The sequence below is a fragment of the Amphiprion ocellaris genome, chromosome 16 (assembly GCF_022539595.1).
Source record: "Amphiprion ocellaris isolate individual 3 ecotype Okinawa chromosome 16, ASM2253959v1, whole genome shotgun sequence".
Lineage (NCBI taxonomy): Eukaryota > Metazoa > Chordata > Actinopteri > Pomacentridae > Amphiprion > Amphiprion ocellaris.
Genome location: NC_072781.1, coordinates 20,170,892 through 20,197,322, shown reverse-complemented (window position 1 = coordinate 20,197,322; position 26,431 = coordinate 20,170,892). Strand labels below are relative to the sequence as shown.

The 26,431-nt window shown below is 39.0% G+C and overlaps 1 protein-coding gene across 3 annotated transcripts; it reads right to left on the bottom strand.

Moving 5' to 3' along the window:
* Positions 1-5,328: 5,328 nt before the first annotated feature.
* On the bottom strand, positions 5,329-26,096 carry nt5c2a (5'-nucleotidase, cytosolic IIa). 3 transcript variants are annotated; one of them, XM_055018720.1, is made up of 19 exons: positions 25,976-26,096; positions 25,096-25,215; positions 23,102-23,140; positions 21,603-21,676; positions 20,680-20,797; positions 20,446-20,541; positions 19,494-19,585; positions 18,941-18,998; positions 18,593-18,686; positions 18,442-18,495; positions 18,245-18,328; positions 11,959-12,000; positions 11,653-11,760; positions 11,446-11,512; positions 10,930-11,100; positions 10,258-10,309; positions 8,582-8,642; positions 7,569-7,745; positions 5,329-6,909 (listed from the first exon to the last, which is right to left on the bottom strand). In XM_055018720.1, exons 2-19 carry the CDS (start codon positions 25,194-25,196, stop codon positions 6,679-6,681), a joined length of 1,719 nt encoding a protein of 572 aa, XP_054874695.1. In that variant the 5' UTR covers positions 25,197-25,215; positions 25,976-26,096; the 3' UTR covers positions 5,329-6,678. The 3 variants fall into 3 exon arrangements, with proteins under 3 accessions (XP_054874695.1, XP_054874697.1, XP_054874696.1); XM_055018722.1 differs by having other exon boundaries at positions 5,329-6,857; XM_055018721.1 differs by lacking the exon at positions 23,102-23,140.
* Between the last annotated feature and the right edge of the window lie 335 nt (positions 26,097-26,431).

The following is a 26,431-nucleotide window of genomic DNA, read 5'->3' as shown; positions in this document are numbered from 1 at the left end:
TTTGGGCTCCAAAAATGCCACTCCATGAATCAATTCAAACACCACATAACAGCATGAGAGGTGAGATGATATGAAATAGTATACACCTGTTAGAGTATAAACTCAAAGTTGTACATTTTTACTAAACATAACAACTAAAGTGTGCTGTGTGAGATTCTGCAGTGACTGGTGAAGTTGAGACTAATTCCTAGCAGAACAAAAGTTTTTTTTGTACACTGAAGCTGAATTTGTGTATTGAAAAATCTAAATGTGGTTTGGGATTTCATTACGTGTACTCGTCTTTTGAGAGAACAGTAATGAAATAAATTTCACCATGTTTGATTAGAATGAACTGTGATGTTAAGTCACGGACACAGTGCACAGAGCTTGCAGTTCAAGTATGGAAAAGAATGGCAGCCAATATTGTTCCACCTGCTGGAGACATCAGCCGATCTGGTCAACCTGTGCAGGTGGGCCTCCAGCTTAGTGCTTTGACCCAAATGTACTTATGATTACTGATAATTATTGTTTGGGGTCACTAAGAAATGTCCTTTTTTAAAGAAAAGCAGTTTTTTCAATGAAAACAATCCAAAAAAATGACTGTGTTAAATGACTATTCTAGCTGCAAATGGCTGATTTTTAATAGAATATCTACACAGGGGTACAGAGGCCCATTTCCAGCAACCATCACTCCTGTGTTCTAATGCTACATTGTGTTAGCTAATGGTGTTGAAAGGCTAACTAATGATTAGAAAACCCTTGTGCAATTATGTTAGCACATGAATAAAAGTGTGAGATTCCATAGAAAACATGGAATTGTCTGGGTTACCCCAAACATTTGAATGGTAGCATATACATGATCAACGAAGGGAGGAAAAGGATACACACACCAACTTCAGAATCTTGTCTTAACTGTTGCTAGAAAACAAAAAAAGTTGTAGAAAGCATATAACTGCAACCAGGAGTATTTATTGGCTCATTATCAGCCCCAGCTCATGATTCGAGGCAAAAGGACAAAACGTATCATTGGTCTGAAGGCCAAACAGCTGCTTGACCCTGACGGTGTCCTCGAGTCCACACTGCTGAGTTTTGCTGCCTCTTGCTGCATGTGTCAACATGACTCTGTTCAGAGTTTGCTGCTGATGTGTTAGCATATTTGATCCAGTTTAACTACAATAATCTGCATATTGTATACTGTATTATATACAGTTACATTACTGTCATCTGTGACTTAAATTGGAATATAAAAAATAATTCTCCAGTATCACTCTTCCATGTGTCTGAAGAGCAACTGTCATAGAAAGTCCTTTTTGTTTGTCAGAACAGCAGAAAACCGGCTTGGATGGGGGGGCCAAGAAATACCTTTTAAACACTTGACTCACAGCAGCTCAGAAGTGTATAACTATTAGGATGAAACCTGATCCCATCCAGATGTTATATACATCTGGATCCAAAAGGTGTGGGACATATGGAGCAGATTACCTACGCACTAAGACTCAAAAAAATCTATGTTCACTGAACGATGGAGTCCTGCCTTGTTCCTATTGATTCACTCCTTTGATGTTGCTCTTCTGTCTGGCAACTGGGAAGGAAAAAAAAGCAGAAACTTGTATTATGTATACTGTGCAAATTTCAAGAAATGTGAATAAAGATTAAGTTTTTTTAAAAAAACAGCAGAAAACAGTTTAACTACAAGGTCTGTCAAGTAGGAAGGAACAGGTTGGGATAAACTTGGAATTTGGTCAAATCGGACCATTTGTTTGAAGCTGAATTATTTCATTACTACACTAAATATGTTTAAGTATTTTGTCAAACACACAGTTGCTAAACTTTGAAAAGGGAGTAACTATATAAATATAATCATTGCTCTGGCAGTGTTGGGTGTCTGTCCCTCAATGTTAAAATCTTTGGACTTAGTATTTTTCACCGATCAGGCTTAACATTAAGACCACCTGCCTAATACTGTGTTGGTCTCCCTTATGTGGTCAAAACTGCTCTGAACTATTGGGCATGGACCAGAGGACCTCTCAGGGTGTCCTATGGGGTTTAGGACAAGGACAATGGCAGTTTATCCTTTGGGTACTCTGGGTTGTGCAGTGGGGCCTCTGGGAATCAAACTTGTTGCATTGCATCCTGTTGATGTTTGATCAGAATGGGGTCTAGGAAGTTTGGAGGTCAAATCAATATCTTCTTTGTCATGTTCCCCAAGATGTTCCTGACTGTTTGATGTTGTTGTGATGTGGTGGGGTGCATTTTCCTGAAGGGGTAGACCAGTGACATTTAGGACTGGTATTTGCATGAAGGAGTGTGCTTGTTCTGGGACGTTTATTTTGGTATCTAAGTCTCATCAACATGGGTGCCAAAATCCACGGCTTTTCCAGCAGAACATCAAATCGCACCAATATGATGAATGTTATTCACTTCACTTGTCAGTGGTCATGATGTTGTGACTGATCGGTGTATACAATATGTATACGATATGATACTGTTACTGTGGATAAGCGGATCAGGGTTTATTCCAACCAAAAGCCCTGGATGACATCTGAGGTGAGAATGCTCCTGAGAGCACGGAACTCTGCCTTCAAATCAGGGGACAGGGCCCTGTACAGCACAGCTAGATCTGACCTCAGGACAGGCATCAGAGCAGCGAAGGAGGAATACAAGAGGAAGGTGGAATCTCACCTTGAGAACAACGACCCACGACGGATGTGGCAAGGGATCCAGCAGCTGACGAAATACAAAAGCAAGTTGCCAGCAGCAGCCAATACAAAGGCCTCGTTAGCGGATGAACTTAACAGCTTCTTTGCTTGCTTCGAGTCAAGATCAGCCACTCCACTGGTGCCTCATCGACTCTCCAGCCTCCAGTCTCTCACTCTCCAGGAACATCAGGTGAGGCGTGCACTGAAGGCAGTAAATCCAAGGAAAGCTGCCAGACCAGACGGCATTCTTGGAATGGTGCTTCGTGCCTGTGCAGACCAGCTGGCAGACGTTCTGACGGGGATCTTCAATTCATCCCTGTCACTGGCCGAAGTATCGCCTTGTCTAAAGGCAGTGAAATATCTGATCTGATGATCTGATATGAGTTGCTTATCATATGGAACTTTGGATGTGTGAGTCATCACAATGGAATGTGTTATTCTGTTCCAGAAACCCAATGCAGCGTTTAGATAGGGGCTCCCACTCCAGGAGCTTGATGGATGCAGCTCTTTAGGAGCCGTAGAGTTAAGGGGGGGATGGTTGAAGATGCTCCCTGCTTCTTTATATGGTATGGAACAGAGCAACTGAGCTCGACTAGTGGGGGTCTTTGAGACCCACAGAGCCTAGGGCCTTGATTGAAGGAGGTATCCTGTACTTTGACTTATAACAGAAACCAGATGTAGTGACCTCCTACGTCACTAAACCTATAAAAGTAACCTGATTACTTTGTTCAAATGGGAGATTCATATTGGCTGGGGAAACTCTCCACAGGCAGACCATGGTGCCTGTTCAGATGTTGTCTTATTTATGTAATAAATAATATCAAAAACGTAACAGTGTCAATGGACGTTTTCTTCAACATCTGCACATCTCTGAGGTCTAAGAGAAACTACGACAGCAGCTACTATCGTTCCAGTGCCCAAGACTACAGCCATTAAAGACCTTAATGACTATAGACCAGTGGCACTGACGTCTGTGGTGATGAAGTGCTTTGCAAGGCTTGTTCTCCAGCACCTTAAAGCCTGTCTGCCCCGGAACTTTGACCCACACCGGTTTGCCTATGGGGCAAACCGGTCTACGGAGAACGCCATCACCACAGCTCTTCATACAGCCCTGAGCCACCTAGAGCTCCCAGGAACCTACGTCAGGATGCTGTTTGTCGACTATAGCTCGGCGTTCAACACCATCAGCCCTGACATCCTGGTGGAGAAGCTGGTGGATCTGGACTTGGACCCCCTGATGTGCTCCTGGATCAAGGACTTCTTGACTAACCGACCACAGGTTGTGAAGGTGGGTCAGCTCCACTCATCCACCCTGACACTCAGCACTGGGTCCCCCCAGGGCTGTGTGCTGAGCGCCCTCCTGTACACCCTCTACACGTACGACTGTACACCCATCCACCCCTCAAACACCATCATTAAGTTCGCCGATGACACCACTGTGGTTGGCCTCATCTCGGGGGGTGATGAAACGGCGTACAGGGAGGAAATACAGGAGTTGGCAGGGTGGTGTTTCAGGAACAACCTGGAGCTGAACACCAAGAAGACCAAAGAGATGGTCATTGATTTCAGAAGGCATAGTAGGGAGGGCCATGCTCCACTGTCTATCAGCGGGGTTTGTGTGGAAAGAGTGGCCTCCTTCAAGTTCCTGGGGACTCATTTATCTGAGGACCTCACCTGGACAGCCAACACAGCAGCACTGGTTAAAAAGGCACTTCAGAGTCTCCACTTCCGAGTGCTGAGGAGGAACCACCTGGAGGAGAGACTGCAGGTGTCCTTCTATCGGTCATATTCTGGCAGTTTATTTTTCCAGTCTACACTGCAGGAATATGTACTACAACATGTGAATCAGTCATTAAACAATGTTAACGACTAGAGAGTAGATCTAGTGTTTTCTCCAGTTTAACTTTAGAGACTCAGCAGATATTCAGGACTACTGACAACACAGAACCTTAACCTTACTGTTTTAATCACATTTAGGTTTTCTAAATGTTACATTAATGTGAACCAGCGTCTCCATTGACAGTTTTATTAACTAAATGTACCACATTACACTGACACAACACACTTCAGCTGTTTACATGAAACACAACACAAACATCGTTAGCTTAATACTATGTTAGCTTTAATCAGGCTACGACTGAGCAGCTAGCTCGGTTAGCATCGCTAATTCACATTAAAGCTAATATTTACTGGATGCTAACGCTCTTCTCTGGTCAACACACACACAAATAAACTCCATCGACATCTGGAGCGCACGGTACAAATTATATCTGACACTACAGGTGTATATAAAGCGCATTAAAACCGGCACCAATAAGAAAATAAACATTAACTTACCAAACTACCAGAGCCCTTTCAGTGTCTGCTGGTAGAATCAGCCGAAGCGCCACGGTGACATCACTTGACTTCAGCCGTGCTAGGAGCTGAGGTCAGGCAGGAATCCTGTGATCAGGTAAGACTACCCACCCTGGACAGAAAGCCCCGCCCAGAGCCATTTGATTGACAGCTTAGTCCACCAAGTGAAAGAAGAGTCTTTCGTCTTTGTTTTTACTTGGTGGACTGAGGAGTGCCAAAAGGAAATGGCAAATGCAAAAAAAGACAATGACAAAATGGGGGGAAAAAAAGTAAAAAAAAAGAGAAAAGGGAAACGCAAAGACAAAAATTTCCTTTATTTATTTCTCTTCATATTTCCACATTTATTTCTCTTTATATTTATTTCTCTTTATATTTCCATTTATTTATTTATTTCTCTTTATATTTCCACATTTATTTCCTTATTTATTTCTCATATTTCCACATTTATTTATTTCTCTTTATATTTCCACATTTATTTATTTATATTTCCACATTTTATTTCTCTTTATGTTTCCACATTTATTCATTTATTTCTCTTTCTATTTCCACATTTATTTATTTCTCTTTCTATTTCCACATTTATTTCCTTATTTATTTATTTATTTATATTTTATTGTGGCACTCCTGTGACTCCATACCGCTGATCCTACAAGCTCTCTGCTTAACAAATAACAGTTATCTTAAGTAGAGCTGTTTAATGACTAATTCTGGGTTTAACAGCTGTGTAATACACAAACTACAGTTCGACTTGTTTCAAGTAGAAACCGATGTGGTTTTATAGTTTGTACAATGTCTAAAATTCCTTTAAAAAAAAGAAACAAAAATAAGAATGGATGATAGTTAGGAACATGCATCTCACACAAGACATTTTACTGTAGAGATTTTAAAAAGAGTATCTTCTGTTGAAATTGGGGTGAATTACACCATCACATCTCTACATTTGGCCATTATTCTCTGGAAGTGAAAAAATGCAGTATCATCCCAAAACTCCAATCTATGTGCCTCACGACGCCGTTTCAACAGTGTTATTGGTATTTTGGAGCTGTTAGGTTGGATTGTTTCTTTAGGGTAAGGTTAACATTTTCACCTCATTGTTACGATATTTTAAAGTGAGAGCTGTGGTACAAAATTGGGTGGCAGGCCAGTGAACAGTACAAACGAAAGGATATGTGTGCATATGTGTTCAGGCCATATAGGTTCTATAAAGTGTCTTGAGACAATCTGAACTGTAATTGGCACTATATAAATAAAACTGAATTGAACTGAATTGAATGACTTAGTTCCTGATAAATGTACCGATGCCCAAATAAGAGTGGAAAATTTCAAAAAAACAAAAAGTAAGATAGTTTATCTCTTACACTCTGTATACAGGACCATTTCATTACCTCACTGCATAAATCTACAGATATAAATCTAAACTCTAAACTCTCCACTTTTCTATACAGTAGGCCATACCACGTACAAGACCAGGTTAACAAGTGGCAGACCTCTAACCACTCTTCTAAATGTTATCAGCAAGTGTGCAAGTGGCTCTGATCACTAGCCTCTGCTAATACAGTCCTGTAGCTATTAAATAAAGAAATGACAGCCTAAAACATTGAAATGGATGTACTGGAGTTGAGACAGGAGGTTCAGTTACTGTCTTTTACTCTTCTTCCTCCTCCTCGTCATCATCCTCGTCATGACAGTGGGTGATCTCCTGTGGAGCCTGAGGGAAAAAGTGGGGAGGCTGGAGCTCGCTGATGGATCGGGTCAGCTGATGACGTTTGCATTCCATCTCCTTGAGGTCGACGTCGTGGCGATTTCGCGTTGCCAATGGTGACTCTGTGGAGATGATGTTGATGTGCGTGTGTTCTACTGTTGACTCATGAGGCATCTGGTAGGGATAGTTTTTAACAACAAATATTTCATGTTCTACAATCACAGTCTTGATAAAACATGCATGCTGACAGTACTAGTCATGAAAAATGCAGTTCTCATCTTCATAATATTGATGGACACAGCCCAGATTGTGTAGCGTGTACACATACTAGATGTATCTTATTGTTCACTTTAAAAAAGAAAGCATTGTAAATGAAGGCCGGGAAGATTGTTTTTATATTTTGTGCCTCATCCCCTACTGGCCAACTTTGTGGAGCACCAAGCTTGCTTCACAGCTAACAAACAAGACCAAAAGACAAACACTTTGTGGAGCACCAAGCTTGCTTCACAGCTAACAAACAAGACCAAAAGACAAACACCCACTGCAGCCCTACAATGCTACAAAACCTAAACCAACTCAAGTGGAGGGGTAAAAATATATATTGTTTTTGGCTTTTTTTGAGGATCAATTCTGAATCGGATCTGGGACTGAATGAAAAAAAAATCAATGCTTCTCAAGGTGTATGTACCGAGTTCACAACAATGTGTCTACAGACCCACCAAGTACGGAAATCACAGGTGGCAACATGTGTTTTAGATATAAGATAGTGCTAATGACAGAGTTTAGAGGCTGTTTAAGTTTTAATCTGAGTGAGAGGTATGAGTGAGTCTTACCAGGACATGTGCAGCTCTGAAAAGATAGCTGAAGGGGTAGTAAAGCAGGTTTATGAAGGAGGCAGCATACAGGTCAGCATAGCGCATCACTTGAGAGGCAAACAGCGTCTGTCGTGACCCACTGCGAAACAAACTTCCCATCATGCCGTAGCACATGTCCATGTCATGGGTCACTTTCTGGAAAGGACACAGAGACATTAACAGCCATGAAAAAATAAGATGGTGTTCAAACAGTCTCATAAGCGTTATTAACTTGTACGACACAATCCACAAATAAATGCTGAGTGATTTGTATGTTTGAAAATGACTAAACAGCTTCATCAACATTTGGTAATGTGCTCCTGAATGCAGACATTTCCCTAATGTTACTGATACAGGAAAACAAAGCAAACTGGGGCAGCCTGAAATGCTCAGATTTCTGGGACTGTTCTTGGCTTTCATCTTCATTATAATAATGGATTGAATTACTATTATAGACATTTCAGACATGGGATGTGGAACTCTCCCTGTTCTGGCCTGCAGCAGAATTTCGTGTGCTGCAGTGCCCCCTACAGATTATTCCGTAGAAATGATATTGAAGCAGGGCATTTTCGAAGAGAGTTTTTAGTGTTGGTCAGGTCATGAGAGGATCTGGATGTTGCTGCTTCTTCTCCTGCTGTTTTCATTTCAATGTTGTGGCCTTGGAAAGTACTTGTCTGTAAGTATCTCAGTTTGTTTGACTTGCCTTTTTCTATTGTGTATTTATGTAATGATTTATTCTGATTTCTATTTATGATTTGTTCTTGTTACAGTTTTACGGTTCAAATAAAGTGATCTTCAATCACAAGAAAAGTCACGCCTTGAGTTTTGAGGAATCACACGTTCGCTAGCTGTCTACCTATGAAAGAAGAAAACTCATAGGGAGGACAGTATACTCCCTTATCCTGATTCTGCTGGAGGTATTTTTTTCCCAGTAAAAGTCTTGTGAATTGGGGCTCTATAAATAAAATAGGACTGAATTGAAAAAGTTTTACCTTAATGCGTCTCTGCAGTGAGCTGATGTCAGGCCTCTCATTGCTGCTGCTGTCCAAATGCCTGAGGACAAAAAACAAAGGTATGACACAATTTTAAGTATATTTTCCACTTCATCTGGAGGCTACTCAAGCTCTGCCCAGACAAAACTAAAAAACATGTTGCTGCCTTTATACTCCTCTTTCTATTAAAACTGCAACACTTCAGTTCATATTACTGAAGGAAGCAGTGATACATACATCCAGACCTGAAAATTTTAAAGTAGCAAAAAGGTGAAAAATATTAAATTAAAATTAGGTACTGGCATCCTAGTGTATTCTCCCCCAGAAGAAAATGTCAGGGATATTCATGCACAAATAAAGCTTTTTTGGGACAGTTTTGAAATTAAAGGACAGTCAGAAAATAGCATCTTGTTTTGATAAACACATAATTTCAATGGAATTTCAATTATTTTATCCACAGTGTTAATACTATCTAATAACTAATTTCAGGGAATTAGGTGGGGTTAATTGAAAATTCTAAATTGTCCGGAGGTGTGAATGTGTGTGATTGTTTGTCTATGTGTATCTCTGTGATACACTGGTGACCTGCCCAGGGTGTCCCCTGCCTTCATGCTAAATCAGCTGAAATAGACTCTAGACACCCCCCCCCCCCCAAAAAAAAAAAAAAAAATGAGAGGATAAAGCCATGTATAGATAATGGATGGATAAGTGACTGACAAACTAATAATTTTACACTTTAATTTATTGGCATTTACGTTTATCGTAATTTTGTGAATATTTTAATTTCTATCATAGAAGCATTAAGTTTTTCAGCAGTTTGCACTACAGCAGGTCTTCTGTAGGATCAGATCACAGACGTTCCTTCTCTGAACCAATGAGCCTTGAAAGTCCATGACCTTTTGGCTGCTTCACCACCTGTCTTTCCTTGGACTACTTTTGGTTGGTACTAACCACTGCACACTGGAACACTCTACAAGACCTGCTTCTTTGTCCTGTCAAAATTTGGTCCTTTTCAGTCCTTGTAAGGGACATATGCTGCTTGTTGTTGTTTCCAATGCATCAGCTTCATGAAAGGTGTCATTGCAGGATCAAAGTCAATGACTCTACCTGCAGGTAGTTTTAATGTTGTGGCTGTTACAGTTATAATTAAAAAGGCAGACTATGAAATGCTCTGTAATTCTGGCAGGCATGCAGAATATTTAGTGGAATTAGATCAGCAGGTAGTGTTAGATACATAATCAGTCTATTGTTGCTACTTTCAGCAGTAATGCGCTGCAAGTTTCAAGCAAAATACCACAACTCCTTCTCCTACCTTCTGTATGTGTGTGGTAAGCAGTGGTTTTATTACATGACAAGTTTATTTGAGACTTGATTGGGAGAAAAATATTTTAATCTTGATGTTTCTAACTTATTGGTTAAGTTGCATAGGACAAAGGGTTTAAGCTGGATCTCCAGGCTCCCTATAATCCTAACTGATTTGAAGCTGAAAAGACAGTCTTGGTCCCAATTGGTGGTTATATTTGTCTAACACCAATTTGTCTTAATTTTTCTCTAACTACTTATTTGAAACTTTATCAACTCACAATCTCTTAATCTCTTAAATGTATATTAGAACCATCTTCTTAAAAAAAAGACATCACAAGACACAGCAGCTGCCTTACTAAAGAGGAACTCACTTGTAAAGCTCTGCGAGGAAGCAGTCCAGTGACTGAAGTTCCTCAAATATGGCTGAAAAACAATAATTGGGATTAATAGTAAATCACACCAGTTCGTATCATTTGGATGAAACAGACAGTGCCAAAACATTTTTTCTACACTTCTCTTACCATCGTAACACTGAGATGAGCTTCAGTGACTTATTTCTGGGTTACACTGTAACATCTGATTACGCTATGAAAAGCGTATGAGTTTGACTTGTGATGACAGCGAGTCTGTCACTCTGATTTTATCGAGAATGTAAAAATCTATTTTTTATAACATCACAGCCTCAGAGCAGACAAAGCCCCCCCCTCCCCCCCAGATCTCTGGCGCCCCCCCCTCCCCCCCCAGATCTCTGGCGCCCCCCCCTAGGGGGACGCGGACACCAGGTTGGGAACCACTGATCTAGAGTGACCTTTCGTGCCTCAACTCTACACTGGTTTCTCAAATTGTGTTATTGTAAAGTGGCATGGATGACACTGTATACTTACTATTGTTGTATGCATGTCGCTGCTGCATTGCATAACCAGTTGCCCCAGTGGGGGCAAATAAAGTTACTGCTTTATTGATAATACAATTATTGGTCAGATTTTTTTCCTTTTTTTTACAACAGCTAAAAAACACTGTTTAGTTAATTTAAAACATCTCACAGCTCTTGTCAGTCCACACATGCAGCTCCTGGGCCAGCTCAGGTATGACCAGGAAAGTTCTCCAGCCCTGACGCTTCTTAGACTTGAGAATGTCACCAAAGATGTGGTCTCCAATGTAGATGATGTCCTTTCCTTTAGCACCCAGCAAGTCACAGACAATGTCTGAGGAACCTGGGAGAACAAATATACAATTTTCAAAATGTCTATAGACTTTTAAGAATTTTACCCATAAGGCTTTTAAGCATTAGTATACATCCTGTTTGTTTTATTCCTCAGTTGCACAGTATGGTCATTCATTGAATGTTTACTATTAGATTCTTCAAGTTCAGTCACAAATCTATTCCTATTATTTAAAAAATGCAAATAGTTTTGAACTAAATAAAATATGCAGATATATTCTCAGATATTCATGAGGGAATATATTTCCCAATTGATGAGAACTGTACATACGATTTAGATCTTTTCAAACATTCGCCTCAATATCACCACTTTAGCTGGGAAGGGTTTCTTATTCACCTCCTGAGTAGACAATGCCATGTTGGAGAGGTCCAGTGTATGTACCAATCTTCAGCCGACCTGTGGTCTGAAAGAAACCAAGGTTGAGAGACACGCTTACCTACAATATATATTTATGTCACACAGCAAAAAGGGGTTTGACCAAGTCAACGGTTTTTTTCATAGAGCGGCATTTTGTGAATGCAGATTTCCACAGTACAAACTCACAGTGTCGACTTGCCGCAACACTGTTCCCTCTCCAAAAAACACAGGCTTGCGGGCGTCCACCAGGATCAGGTCAAAGTAGGACTGCCAGGGTCGGTGGGATGTGCTGGGCTGTAATGAACACAGATAAACACACACACTTTGGGGTTTCAATGCTATGTCCACTGACACTGAATAAGAATTCATTTAATTTTCATTCTTAAAACACACAATGATCATATACTGTTACAGAAATTTATCAGTAAGATGGTTCAGTTCACATCTGCTCATGTTCCAACAATTTACACGTTATTAAATCATTACTATTACCTTGGGACCATGGGGAAAGTCGAACAGGTAGGTCATGATTTTCTATAAGAAAGGAGAGTTGTTTGTACATTCAACATACAAAAAAGTAAAATTACAGTCATCTCAGAAAGTATTCACATGCCTACACACTTTGCAGTTTGATTAATTTAGTAATCAATGAAAAAAATGGCATTTCCCCCTCATGACAAAGTGAGAACATGTTTAGCAATTTTTGCAAACTATTAAAAATAAAAAAGAGAATCTCTCATTAACAAAAGTATTCATCCCCTTTTGCTGTGGCACTTCTGTGCACTTTGATAATCACTGAGCTGTCTAGACCTTGATTGGGGTGAAGAAAAACATGTACCTCTGTGTATAAAAGATGCTGGAATTCACAGTGCATGCAAGGTCAAAAATTACATCTAAGGAACTAAACAGGGCAAAGGTATAAAACCATCTATAAGACTTGACTAGTACAGTATATGGATTTTGCAAAAAGGCATTTAATGTACTCTGAGAACAGGAAGAAAAATCTTCTCTGATCTCGTGAGTTCACAACTGAACTATTTAGACAACTCCAAGCACTATGTGTGGTGAACACCAGTCACTGGTCATTACCTGAATAACACTGTCCCTACAGAAAAATATGGTGTTGCAGCGAGAGTAGTCATAGAAAGACAATAAAGTCCTAAAAGACAACTTGCTCCTGAGTGTAGCGGCCAGAGACTGAGGTGACGATTTACCTTTTAGCACAACACGTCATACAGCCGAGACATAGAGTGATTTTGAATGTCCTTGAGATTGTACAGACTGTCTGTGGGGAGACCAGGGGCCAATACTACGAAACAGAGTTTAAGGGTATCGGGGAAACTTCAGTTTAACTCTGGGTTTTCATTATCACTCTTACCGCTGTACATCTCTGATAACTTATAATAAATGGCTAACCTACTCTGGGTTGGGGTTATGTCGCAGATAAGAGATCAACGCATATTGAAGCATCGCCTACTGACTAATTCTCTTGGAAAACTGTAATCAGTGAGAGATAGAGGAAGACTTGAGTTTTTAGAGCTGCATGCAATTTCAAATCCATTACATTGTTCTGTCTTCGTAGATATATATATATATATATATATATATATATATATATATATATATATATATATATATATAAAAAAAAAAACGTAAACTGATTAACACATTAACACCTTACAGCCTGATTGTTTACCTTTAAAGATTAGCAATAAGCCTATTTATTGAGTTACTACTACTAATAATAATAATAATACAGTAATAAAGTCATGGCTGCCAGTAAACATCCACAGACTAAACTGTACTAAATCAGAAATCATCATAATTGATCAAGAATCACCCACATCTTCTCCGTCACCATCGACACCTCCACTGTACTCACTTCTCCTCACATCAGAAATCCAGACGTCATCTTTGACCAAATCCTCTCCTTCGATCAACATATCAAGTGCATCATTAAAACAGCCTTCTGTCACCTAAAAAAACATTGCTTGCTTCTGTCCATCCCTTCCTTTTTCAGCTGCAGAAACTTTCATCCATGCATTCATCACATCCAGACTTTACTACAATAGTCAAAACATCCAGAATTCACCCACTCCCGCACCCATTATCATATCACCCCCATCCTTCAAAACCTCCACTGGCTCCCCATCCCCCAGCGAATCCACTTCAAAATCCTCCTCATCACCTACAAAGCTCTCCATAACCTGACCTTCCCCACTACCTCACTAAACTTCTCCACTGGCACACTCCCATCTACACCCTCCACTCTGCTGATGCCGGCCTCCTATCTACCACCACCTGGACCAAATACTGGGAACTCACTCCCCAAAAGCATCAGAGAATCATCCTCACTCTCCATATTCATGAAATCCATAAAACATCTTTTCAACACTGCCTATAACTCAAAAGTTCCCCTTTTCTATGTGCTCCTTTCGCCACTATATTCTATTTTTTGTGTTCCTATCTACTTTGTAAAGCATCTCTGAGTGTCTTGAAAAGTGCTACGTAAGTATTATTATTATTATTATTATTATTATTATTATTATTATTATTATTATTATTATTATTATTAATAATAATAATACCATTATAAGGGCTGGAATCTTTCTATAAATGAGAAACTTCAGATTTTATTTGATTTTAGAACAATTTCTGCTCGACTATCTCTGATTTGCTTAATATTTTTCTATTATAAAATATGGATATTTAAAATGGTATCTGTGGATTTTTAGATTGATATTTCAATTACTTTCCAAGATCTTTTTTTTTTTTTTTTTTTTTTTAAATTGCCCCTGTGACCTAACTTTTAGCATGTTTTTTCACACACTGAAATTTAAAGCCATGGTACCAGAAAAAACTAAAATTATTGGTAGGTAGCCTGATCCAAGCAGAACACAGTTCAGGAGACTCAAACCAGTTCTATAAAAATGTAACAAAGAAAATATATTTTTTTATTATAGGTGTATTCTTAATTTCAGGTTCGATTTTGTAGGCTGAAATATTGGTTTAGAGACGTTTCTTCATGTAGTTTTGTGCCATTTCTTTAGAAATCATCATGGCATTCAGTCATTACGAAGGCACCAGTATACTATAACCGAGGCAAAATACTTAGATTTGTTGGGATATTGGCATTTTTTCCAATGGGAAAGTTTCTAATCTTGACATATATTTAATGGTAATCTGTTGCACTTCTGTGAACAATACTTCAGCAGTAAACTTAATGTCATTACCATTGTGGAAACCATTCGAGAGCATCAAAGTAGATTCACTTGCTTTGTGTTCCATTAGGAATAATCTTGGCCTTCAAGACTTATGTCACAAGTTGGACTCTGCAGAAAGTTAAATTGGGAGTACATGCATGTTTATAGTAACCTCTTAAGCATTTACCTTCAAGCTTAAAATATTATGGTGGTGTAGTAAGCTGAACATGTGAGGTAAGTTAAATCTACGCTTTATGTCTATATTAAAACATATTTTGAACCTCCAGAACTTTGTTGTACTTGGATTAGGCTACCTAGCAATGTTTTTTTTTTGTTTTTTTTTGTACAACAACAGACAAAATCGTGACTTTTAGTAGTTTCTAAGATTCTGGAGGGAGTTTGATGAAGTGATGCAGAATATCCCCAGAAGTGAGAGAGTGGTGATTGGTGTAGACTTCAATGGGCATGTTGGAGTAGGGAGGATTTGAAACAGGCTCTGGGTGGTCAGGAGATACTTTCAGATGACTGGACAACTACAGCTAATGTGATCAGGGAGACAAATAAGAGTTGATGACTCAAAGACTTGGTGGGGGAATGAGGAAGTGAAGGCGTGTATACAGAGGAAGAGGTTAGTGAAGAAGAAGTGGGACACTGAGAGGGCTGAAGTGAGTAGACAGGAGTACAGGGAGATGCAGCATAAGGTGAAAGTAGAGATGGCAAAGACCAAACAAAGGATGCTTTGTATGCTAGGTTGGACAGTGAGGAGGGAGAGACTGATTTATACAGATTGGCAAGGCACAGAAATAGAGATGGGAAGAACGTGCAGCAGGTTAGGTGATCAAGGATCGATATGGTGCCAGAAGTGTGATGGGAAGGTGGAAAGAGAACTTTGAAGAGTTGATGAATGAGGAAAATGAGAGAGAACAAAGAGTAGAAGAAGTGACCATTGTAGACCAGGAAGTAGCAAAGATTAGTAAGAGTGAAGTGAGAAGAACATTGAAGAAAATGAAGAGTGGAAAGGCAGTTGGCCCTGATGATATACTTGGGGAGGTATGGAAGTGTCTTGGAGAGGTTGCAGTAGAGTTTCTGACGTGGTTGTTCAACAAGATCTCAGAGAGTGAGAAGATGCCTGAGGAATGGAGGAGAAGTGTGCTGGTGCTGATTCTTAAGAAAAAGGGAGATGTGCAGAGTTGTGGCAGCTACAGAGGAATAACGATGATGAGCCACACAATGAAGTTATGTAAAAGAGTTGTGGAAGATCGACTAAGGACGGAAGTGACAGAGTGAAAGAGTACTACAGATGCAGCATTTGCTTTGAGGAAGCTGATAGAGAAGTACAGAGAAGGTCAGAAGGTAGTGCACTGTGTAATTGTAGATCTTGAGAAAGCATACGACAGGGTGCCAAGAGAGGGACTGTGGTATTACATGAGGAAGTCTGGAGTGGCAGAGAAGTATGTATAGATGAGGGCTGTAAGACAGCGGTGAGGTGTGTTGTAGACATGACAGAGGAGTTCAAGGTGAATATGGGACTGCATCAAGGATCAGCTCTGAGCCCCTTCTTGTTCACTATGGGGATGGACAGATGAGGTTAGGCAGGAATCTCCGTGAACTATGATGTTGGCAGATGACACTGATACGTAGTGAGAGCAGGGGGCAGGTGGAGAAAGTCTACAGAGGTGGAGGTATGCCCTGGAAAGAAGAGGAATGAAGGTTAGCTGAAGCAAGACAGAATACATGTGTGTGAATGAGAGGGACACAAGTGGAAAGGTGAGGTTACAGGAAGTAGAGAAAAAGAAGGTGGAGGATTTTAAGTAGTTAGGGTCAACAGTCTAGAGCCATGGAGAGTGTGGAAAAGAGGTGAAGAAATGTGTGCAAGCAGGTTGGAACGGGTGGAGAAAAGCATCAGGTGTGATGTGTGATAAAAAAGTATTAGAAAGACTGAAAGGAAAAGTGTAGAAAACAGTGGTGAGACCAGCGATTGTCGTCTGGTTTAAAGACAGTCACACTGAGGAAAAGGCAGGAGGCAGAGCTGGAGGTAGCAGGGACTAAAATGTTGAGGTTCTCTTTGGGAGTGACCAGGATGGATAGGATCAGGAATGAGTACATCAGAGGGACAGTGCATGTTAGATGTTTTGGAGATAAAACCAGAAAAGTCAGACTGAGATGGCTTGGACATGTACAAAGGAGAGACAGTGAATATATTGGTACAAAGACACTGAGTATTGAACTGCCAGGCAGGAGGCTAGAGGAAGACCAACGAGGAGGTTCATGGATGTAGTGGAAGAGGACATGAAGTTAGTTGGTGTGAGAGAAGACGATGCAGAGGACAGGGATAGATGGAAGCAGATGATACACTGTGGTGATCCCTGAAGGGAAAAGTTGAAAGGAAAAGATGTTTCTAAGAAAATGCCTTTCAAATATGGCCTCAAATTTCGATGTGCAGAATAAAGTGCTGAAAAGTAGATCGACAGCCAATTTAAAAAAAAATTAAAAATTTGGAATATACTTGATATGTCAATCTAAAAATTTGCAGATACCAATTTATCAATACTGACAAAATTGTGATTTGATCAATAGTTAAGTTCAAAATAAATGTTTTCAGCAACTCTAACATGGCCAAGCAGAAGGGTGTAGATCAATGGAAGAATGCCAGTTCTATTCATTTTTAAAATTTGCTTTAAGTAAGACATTTTGATAGGAAAAATATTAGCTCTGTCTTTGTATTATTCTATAAGTCACTATATAAATCTGAAAATAAAAGCACCAGAGAGGAACTTGATAACTTTTTTCCAAAATTAAACTACCAACATTAACAGAAGAACAGTAAAAGTCTTTGGGGAAACCAATTGAGGAGAAACAAATTTTAAAGGCAATTACTCAAATGCGCAGTGGAAAGGCTCCCCCCAGTTGGGTTCCCTGTGGAATGGTTTAAGGCCTTCAAGGACAGGCTTACTTCCCACCTAGGCAGGACCTACAACTATAGTTTTAACACTGCTCACCATTTGCCAGAATCATTGTCATTGGCCAACATCTGTTTGATTCTGAAGAAGAATAAAGACCCTGAAGACCCTGCATCTTATAGGCCTGTATCGCTCATTAATGTTGATGCAGAAGTCTTGGCCAAGGTATTGACCTTCAGGCTTGAACCATTGATATCACTATTAGTAAAACCTGATCAAACATATTTATTAAAGGAAGGAATCCTTTTAATAATATCAGGAGACTTCTAGGGCTGGACCTGAATATCCGAATATCGGAATGTTCGGTCCCGACGGTGGTATCTGGATATAATTTTGAGATCCGAATATTGTGATGTAGAGGGGTGAACTCCTGGTTTGTTTGTTTGTGCTTTTATTTATTTTATTATTATTTATTTTTTTATTATTCATTTATTTATTTTCTCTTTGATACCTGCTGTATGTTCATATCTGTTCAGTTTAAAAAAATGTGGGAAATAAGGTTCTATTTTGTATTGTTTTGGTCCTGCACAGAAATACGAACCTCAATAAAGAGAATTTTTTTTAAAAATGCTTTAAGCATTTATTAGCATGTTTGACAGTTCACTTTCATCTTACCTCTGTGTATTTGTAATCACTGTTGGTGGCCAGAAATACTCTGGCTACTTCATTCATGCGGCTGAGCAGCAGAGGAAGCTTTGGCTTAGTGGAGATAAAAAACAAAGATCAACACACCAAAAATAAAGTTTGTCACCTAGGTATAAAGTTTAAGTCTAAGTTCTTGGCATCAGACTTCATTATGTTACTGTACTTACATCCTTTACCACATACTTTTCCAAGTTTTCAACTGTCTTTTCTTTCAAGGACCCCTGTGAACACAAAACGACGGACAGCTTAGGGCTGTACAATAACTGAAGAAGATGGGCCACAGAAGGAAATGAAATGACAAAAAGGAAAGGATTCTACCTTGAAATGAACCCAGTCTACAGCATCTCTGACGTCCTGGAACATGCTCTTGTAGGACATGAAAAGGTCACCATCCTTGAAGCCAGTTTCACAGCTACATAGATAGTAAAAATCCTGTTAACATTACAGTTTGCATTACAATGACAAAGTTAGTGCTTTCCATTTGTTTCTTGCCAAGAAAAGCTTCTGAGAGAGTAAGAGACAAGATATGGAAGTCACACTGAAATTCCAAACATTATGAAATCATAAAAAAACCCTCTTATTCATAAAGTTATATAAAATTCCAACCAGCTGAATTTCCTGTAATAGACAATATTCTTTATTATCTATTGCATGAATATGTAGTACCTTGAGTATCTGGAACAGTTACTGAAGAAATCCACCAGGCATGCAAAGAGGTAGGTTTCTGCGGAAAAGGACAGTTAATCTGACTATAGACTGAAATATCAACATGCATTTAGTGTTATAAATTAACAATGTAAGGAAATCAGTGGAACCATATCCACAACCTTGTCTGTGAGCTCACACACTTTTACTTTCGTTATTGATTTTAATAAATAGCACAACACATCATTTTCTTTTTACCATGTTTAACAGGATAACTTTTTCTAGAGTCTGCTTTTACTTAACTTTTGTTTCAGGACACACAAGCTTTAATAATTGAACTAGTGTGTATTTTTTCATTTTTCCGAACAAGGCTAAAACGGTCTGGGGCTTCTTTGTGCAAAAAGTGTATTAACTGAATGATGTGAGATGAGGCATTGCTTCTACAATTAAGTTCAGCAAAGCATGACCCCATGATAATACCTTAAAATCTTACATCATCTTAAGTATATCAACTTTAATTTTAACTGTAAGATATTAAAACTTGTACAGGAGTTGTGCTGATTTGTTTCCTTACCAGGCAGGTTGAAAAGTGTATTGAGGATGTAGAAGCGGTCTGTGTCTCCACGTTGAATAAACTTGTTGGGGTACATCTCTCGGATGTCAGGTCTGCGTAGAGATGACAGTGAGTCATGAGGAAGGTCAAGACAGGAAACAGGACTTAGACTTGACACACATCTATTTTCTTTGCATTACAAAACATTTCATTAGCTCTGACTGCAGCGGTAAGAGGAGTTTATCTTGTCACTCCATGCTTGATACACACGTGTGGTTTGTGCACGTGCTATTAAAATTATGCTAGACTGTTCTACAATAGAAAAGTGTTTTTCAGAACTCATTTAGCAAGTGTAAATTCTGGCTGTTTGGCTTGTTTTAACCCTTGACTGGACCGCATGTAACCCAGATGTTGCTATATAACATCTGATTGCTGTGTAGAAGCCAGATGCCTTAACATCTTTTTACCTGGACATCCATGCTCCAACATTTTAATTGAAAATGAAATATCTTAAAATGTAGTGGACAGATTGGCACAGCATTTCCTGCAGATAGGAGATGGCAATGCTGACATATAAACTAATTTTCTCATCGCCCATCACTATCACTTTCATTATGTGGCTGAAGTGGTAGGAACCAAAGTTGTAAACATAGCTTCTTTATGAGGAACATTTGGGGAACTCAGTGATGATGTCAATCAAAAATATCCTTTGTTCCCACTGGTAGTTGTCTCAATGGCATCACCTCAAAATTTAGATTAGTTCAACTCGGTACCACCCGCTTCAGCACCAGTGGTTATTTTTATTGTATTTGGTACGTGTCACTAAATTTCTTTGACATTCAATGGGTTCTGGTTGCCACATCTCTGCTGATGTACACTGTTCGGTCAGGTTTTCAAGATGAATGAATTAGCTGAGATAATGGAAGAATCTAACTGCCTTTGTGACTACTTGAAGGGAGTAATGAAACCTCACCCTTTCAAAAAGTTGAACCCGTGCACACACACAAGGATGTTCCCATAGGCATCCACTTTGAGCAGGTTGCCATACATTGTATCAAACACCAGACCTCTAAGAAGAATGGAAACAGGTGGGTGAAGAAAGAAACACTTTCAAGCACACTTCAGAGTGAGAACTGGTTACACTGGTATTCAAATATTAAGTCGGTATTCAAACTGATGTCAAAAAAGCAAGGCTTTGTGCACCCACCTGGTGGGGAATGAGGGGTCATAGACGAAGTTGAGCAACTCTTGTGGATATCCAATTGATACCATTCGCTCCACCGTCAGGTCAAAGCCCAGTGACTCATACTCAGGAGATTTATACACTGGACAGATAGGGAGAGACAGACTTTTACAAATGTTTACAAAGCATAAATCACTCTAATTGAGGCAGTATACAAAAAAGCAAAGCAGCAATGATATACAGAGAGCACCATGTAATAATATCTTCTATATAAAACATATTCTTACGTAACTTCCAACACACTGGTTGTAAAACAGTCTTTGGGCTTATTTCTAGCTACTGGCGTTGCAGACCTGGTCAGCTTCATAGTTTGATGTTTCTTAAATGTTTTTTTTTCTGACTGCTCTCCTTTCACCCCAACCAGATGAGGCAGATGGCCTCCAACCAGAAGTCTGCTTCTATATTTGAATTTCTTCCTGTCAAAATGGAGTATTTTGCTTCCCACAGTCAGCCAAATATAAATACGAAAAAAATAGATTTGCAATTGGAGTATAAGAATTATAGTTTTTCACTTTGACAAAATAGACAAAGCATCATTTTAGGAGTTTGTAACATAAACGACAGGCATAACATCGACAAAATCTACTATTACTACTGCGTTTATCTGTGAAAATTTAACGTTCCATTTTTGATGTTTTTAACTGGTTTTATTCATTATTTGCTTTTATGTGACAATTTGACAAAAAAAGAATCATGTAGGACTGAAAATGCGGAATAAATGGATTTTTTCTATTTCACCCACTGCCATTTCTTCAACAGATCAACATGTGTCGAAATGAATGAGGAAACCAGTGTCAAGACATTCAGTCCAGGTTTAAGCCACTGCAGTTTTACCAGTATGAGCTTCATGTGGCTGATAACAAAAGGCTCAAACTGAACACACTAACCTGCAAGAGTGTAATCCATATCAAAACCAAAACACTTGATTTTCTCCATGGCCAAGCTTCGGTTGACGAACACTCTGGAATGGAAAAAAGTAATTTCGATCAGTGCAAGACAGAAGATTAAAGTTAATGATATAAAACCTTGATGGCCAACAACATAGTGAAGAGAGGACAAATCAGTCTTTCACACGTTATCACTCAATAATATCTCAATACATTTTCTGCTCAGAGCTCAAGTAAACTCAAGAGCAACAGGAAGTCAGGTTTTGATGCAAGCTTTGTTTGAGTCACTTCAACAACACTTAACCACAACACCAACAGACATGCAATCCCTTCTGTTTATTTACACAGTGATCTGTGTATGTGCTGTAAAAACCTCTCAGCTCTGCGAAGAGCCTGTTGCTTCCCTTCAAATGGTGAGCACATATGACTTTCAAAGATTTTAAGTTAAGCACTAATATTTAAATACTTATTCTATACATCCAAACTAATGCTGAAAAACAGACAATACTGTCACCAGTGACGATGTTATTCATGGCTGTGTCTACGGTTTTACACAAGCACCAGAATTGTTTTTCAGATAATGGCACCACAGTAAGATACAATATGCAGAACAGAAAAATGGTCACTGAATTTACGAGTACAATATACAATGGATTAACACAACAAAAAATCTGAACAGTAATGTGATTGCAGATTACGGTACTTAACAACAGGAAACTATTATTTTAATGATCAACTAATCAGTATGCAGTAATATTTTCTCGATTAATCATTTGGTCTTTTGCTGTCCGGCCAGCATCCAAAGATATTCACTTCACAGTGACATTCAAGAGAACAACAACGAGGTTTACAGTGGAGAAAGTGGAATCAGAGAATGTTTGGCACTGTTGTTAAATAAATGAATTAGACAACTGATCAGTTATAGAAATGACTGATGTGAGTTTTCTGTCAGATAATCAAGTCAGTTCTGTAATTGATGGTATGAAATTTCGTGCCAAAGCCCAGTTCTCACAACATGTAACATTCATTTTCATAGAACTGCTGCCAACAATGACTGATGTCACATGCCAAAAGTCTGTGTAAGTAGCTCAGAAAAAAACAGACTGATACAGATGTTGCTGCCATCATAGCTTCTTGCTTCTGTTGGCCGACTGCTTCTATGCAAAAATACAGATTATACAATGCAAATATATAATCTGTGACTCTGCTCAGACTACACACTGGATTTGTGTTTCTACTCACAAGGAGAAATTACACTGGATTTACAAAAAACAGAGGATTAAAAGGAAAAATGCAGGAAGAAGGAAAAACGCAATGTCAAGAAACCACAATGACCAGCTGCTGTCTTCACAGGGAGGAACTTAGCTCACAAGCAGTGTCAGTATGGAAGGAGATCCAGAAGAGTTTGATGAAGAATCACATTATGTCATGGACATCAAAACTGAAAAGTCATTTAGTCAGTAGTAACAATTTGTTTCAACAACAAAATGTTGGCATACCTCATTGCAGGATGGTTTTGAGCCAGATCCCTTGGAAAGCTTTGTAATAGAAAATACATGTAGTATTACCACTGAACTCATGGCTGCTGGTCTTGTCACTCATGTTGCATAGTCATGCTGTCTTTCACAGCAGACTATCTGCCAACAATAGCAATGAAATCTAAATCTAGAGCAAAAAAAGAAAATTCTAATCAAAATATTCACATAGAATCAAAATATTCTACTTATGTGATATTATTTACCTAACCTACCTTCTTTTTTCTTACCGTGCAGTTCCTGATTTAAATCAGAAATTATCTGATAAAAGAATAAGTCAGCATTCTCCTTCTTCTGATAAAACCCGGGGCCTCATTTATAAAACCACATGTTGAATCTAAACTACAAGTTCACACTACCCGTCAAAAGTTTGGACACACCTTTTCATCTAATGCTTTTTATGTAATTATTTTATACATTGTAGATTAATACTGAAGACATCAAACTCTGAAAGAATACATATGGAATTATGTTGTAAACAAAAAAGTGTTAATCTTCAGTATTAATGTACACTGTAGACAATAATACAAATAAATACAAAGCATTGAATGAGAAGGTATGTCCAACCTTTTGACTGGTAGTGTATTTCTACACAAAAGACAGAACAGGTGGGAAAAATAAGCAAATTTCCCACCTGACACATTCTGGTATCATCCACTTGAACACTGAGGCGTACTCAAGTTTCAAACTCTGTTTATTGTGTATGCAACAGTTCAAAATAAAACCCCACAGCTCAAAAGCCTGTGAGGTTAATAATAATAATCAGCAGTAGAACAGTTATGTCAATAACATGTTTTTACAAGGAAATCAGAACTTTTGCGATTAATTTTAACTAATTATTTACAATTATTGGACAAAAAGTCAGTTACCAACTGTAAAACAGTTGCAGCAGTTCTCCTTCTAGGTTTCAGTCAGCACACGGCTGACTGCAGTGACGGTCTCAAAACCACAGATGCACATAAACTCCCCTCTTCCCGTGAAGACTGTAAAAACCAAAATGCAACAACCCTTTTTCTTGTGGTGCAGGTTACATTATATTACAAGTTGTTCTACCTCCATTTCCGTGTTTTCTCTCTTATAATTTCAATTCAATTCAATTTTATTTATATAGCGCCAATTACAGTCAAATTGTCTCGAGACGCTTTATTATACGAGATATTATAAATGTAGCAACAAAAAGTTAGCAATGAGTAGTTATTAAGTTATTAAGAAAATCCATGCACAACTTTTCGCCTTACCACTTCAGATCAAATGAAATAATGTTGGCACGTTAGGTCCAAGAAACAACCAGCAACTTTAAATAGAACTAATCTCTTCCTCTATCGCATAGTGCAAGTATGTGACAGAATGAAACATAACACAGCACTAGACAACAAACATAATTTTACATTCTAACGGAGCTGAAATGTGGAAGATTATTACAGTTATTATTATTATAATCATTACATTATTACAGGACATTAGATTGCTTATACATCAGAGATAAGAGTGGTTTTAAAGAGCAGCATTGCAGAAGCAGAACATTTAGTTGCTGCTGACCTTCAGAGGTTTACCTTCTCGCACTGTCACAGTGATGTAAAATTGAATTCGGGGTTTGTCAGTAGTCATTGTCTGTCAGGATGAGCTCCACAGACCAGCCAACACAATGCCGGATTACTCATATATGCATGAACAAGGTCTGAGCCTTATTTTTTAAAACTATAAGCCCTTTTCAAAGGAATGTTTAGCGTGGGAACCCATCTACAATAAGTGTATCTTCCAGCTGCAGTGTTGCTTTAGAAACTGCTTGAATGCATGTGAATTTGCCATATGTAATTATTCTGCAGCATTAATGCATAGCATTTTCAAATATTAAGACTGTAAGATCACTGTAACTACAACCTTTGTGTCAGTAACAGTCAGACTTGTCCAAGCTGAAGACTTGTGTAGGACTTAGTTTTCTGCAGTCTATTATGTACCTGTGATGAGCGTCACGTCGATATTTCTTCATGGCCACACCATCCATGTTGGCTGGTATGTCAGCATAGTTCTGCAGGCGGTCACTCCACGAAGTCGTCATTGTAACCGTTAAATTGTTCCTGGGATGTAAGAGTGGCTTATTACACACAGAATCACTCAGTCCAGTTGGGTGACTTCTATTTGTGGATTGTGTAATTTAGTTAATCAGTGCCACAGACTAGAGATTTCTACCCAGTCTACTCACAGGGTGCAACAACAAATTGTGACAGTGATTTAAAGGGACAAACCTGCAAGTAAGTCTGATTTCACCCCTGATCTTCAGGAGTGAAAACTGTCCCTAAACTGCGATAAATGATGCAGATTCACCAAGAAAGTCTTACATTAACAGACCTGCTACAAATTTCGTGAGCAAATACAGTAAGAAGAAACGAATGTGAAACTGAAATGTGCAACATTTTAGACAAAAACCGAAGTTTCTCTAAGATTCGCGTGTTAGCAGCTGTTAGTCACAGTGCCATATCATTATACTAGTTAACGGTTTAGCATAAGTTGAATGCCGGATGTAAACAAGAGCAGCAACATGGAGGCTTGGCTAAACTTAGCTCAGGATTCTGTAAAGGCAAAGTTTGCTATTACTGACACCTAACATGAGAGAGTCGAGTGACCGACTTATCCGTTGGGTTTCCATCATGTAGCTATGCGGCACCGGTCAGCTGGACCGTTATCTGGACCAGCCCTTGAACAAGTCCAGCCCGGTAAATCAGCATAACTTCACTATACAGGCATAGGTCACTGGGCCGACTGCAGGTTTTAGTTAAAGTAGTAGTCTTTTAAACGAAAACACACTACCGGAACAGATACGTCAACTGCACAACTTACCGTCTTCTTAGTATCAATTTGGTGTCAGACTGAATTCGGAGTATGCGCAGATGTTCGTAGTTTTTTCTTCTTCATCGAGTGTAACCAGTGATGCAAAAAAAAAAAAAAAAGCAGTTACAAGTTCATCAGCGCCACCGGCTGGACTGCAGAGGGCGCCGCAGGTTAGCAGGTAGAAATAGAAAACTCAGCCCAGGAAATAATTCTCTCATTCCTCATAGTGAACTGTGTAGGGAGCTCCTGTGTAAAAGTAACTCTAATGGAAGCAGTCTATGAGATATAAATTACGTCACAACTGGTGTGATTTTAGTTCACAAAAACAATTGTCCTAATGTCTCTGCATAAATTTACCTCCTCTGTGCCCTACATGAAACAAGTCAGTATATATACAGTATATAGATTAGTGTATATACACTGCCAGTCAAAAGTTTGGACACACCTTCTCATTTAGTGGTTTTT

Excerpts from the sequence above, each read along its gene's own strand:
- nt5c2a (XM_055018720.1), bottom strand. The coding sequence starts at position 25,196 with ATGACGACTTCGTGGAGTGACCGCCTGCAGAACTATGCTGACATACCA. Across the intron at positions 18,687-18,940 it reads AACTGTTCCAGATACTCAAG|CTGTGAAACTGGCTTCAAGG; the intron begins GTACTACATATT and ends CTATCTATGTAG. Across the intron at positions 11,513-11,652 it reads TGTTGCGGCAAGTCGACACT|ACCACAGGTCGGCTGAAGAT; the intron begins GTGAGTTTGTAC and ends GGTTTCTTTCAG.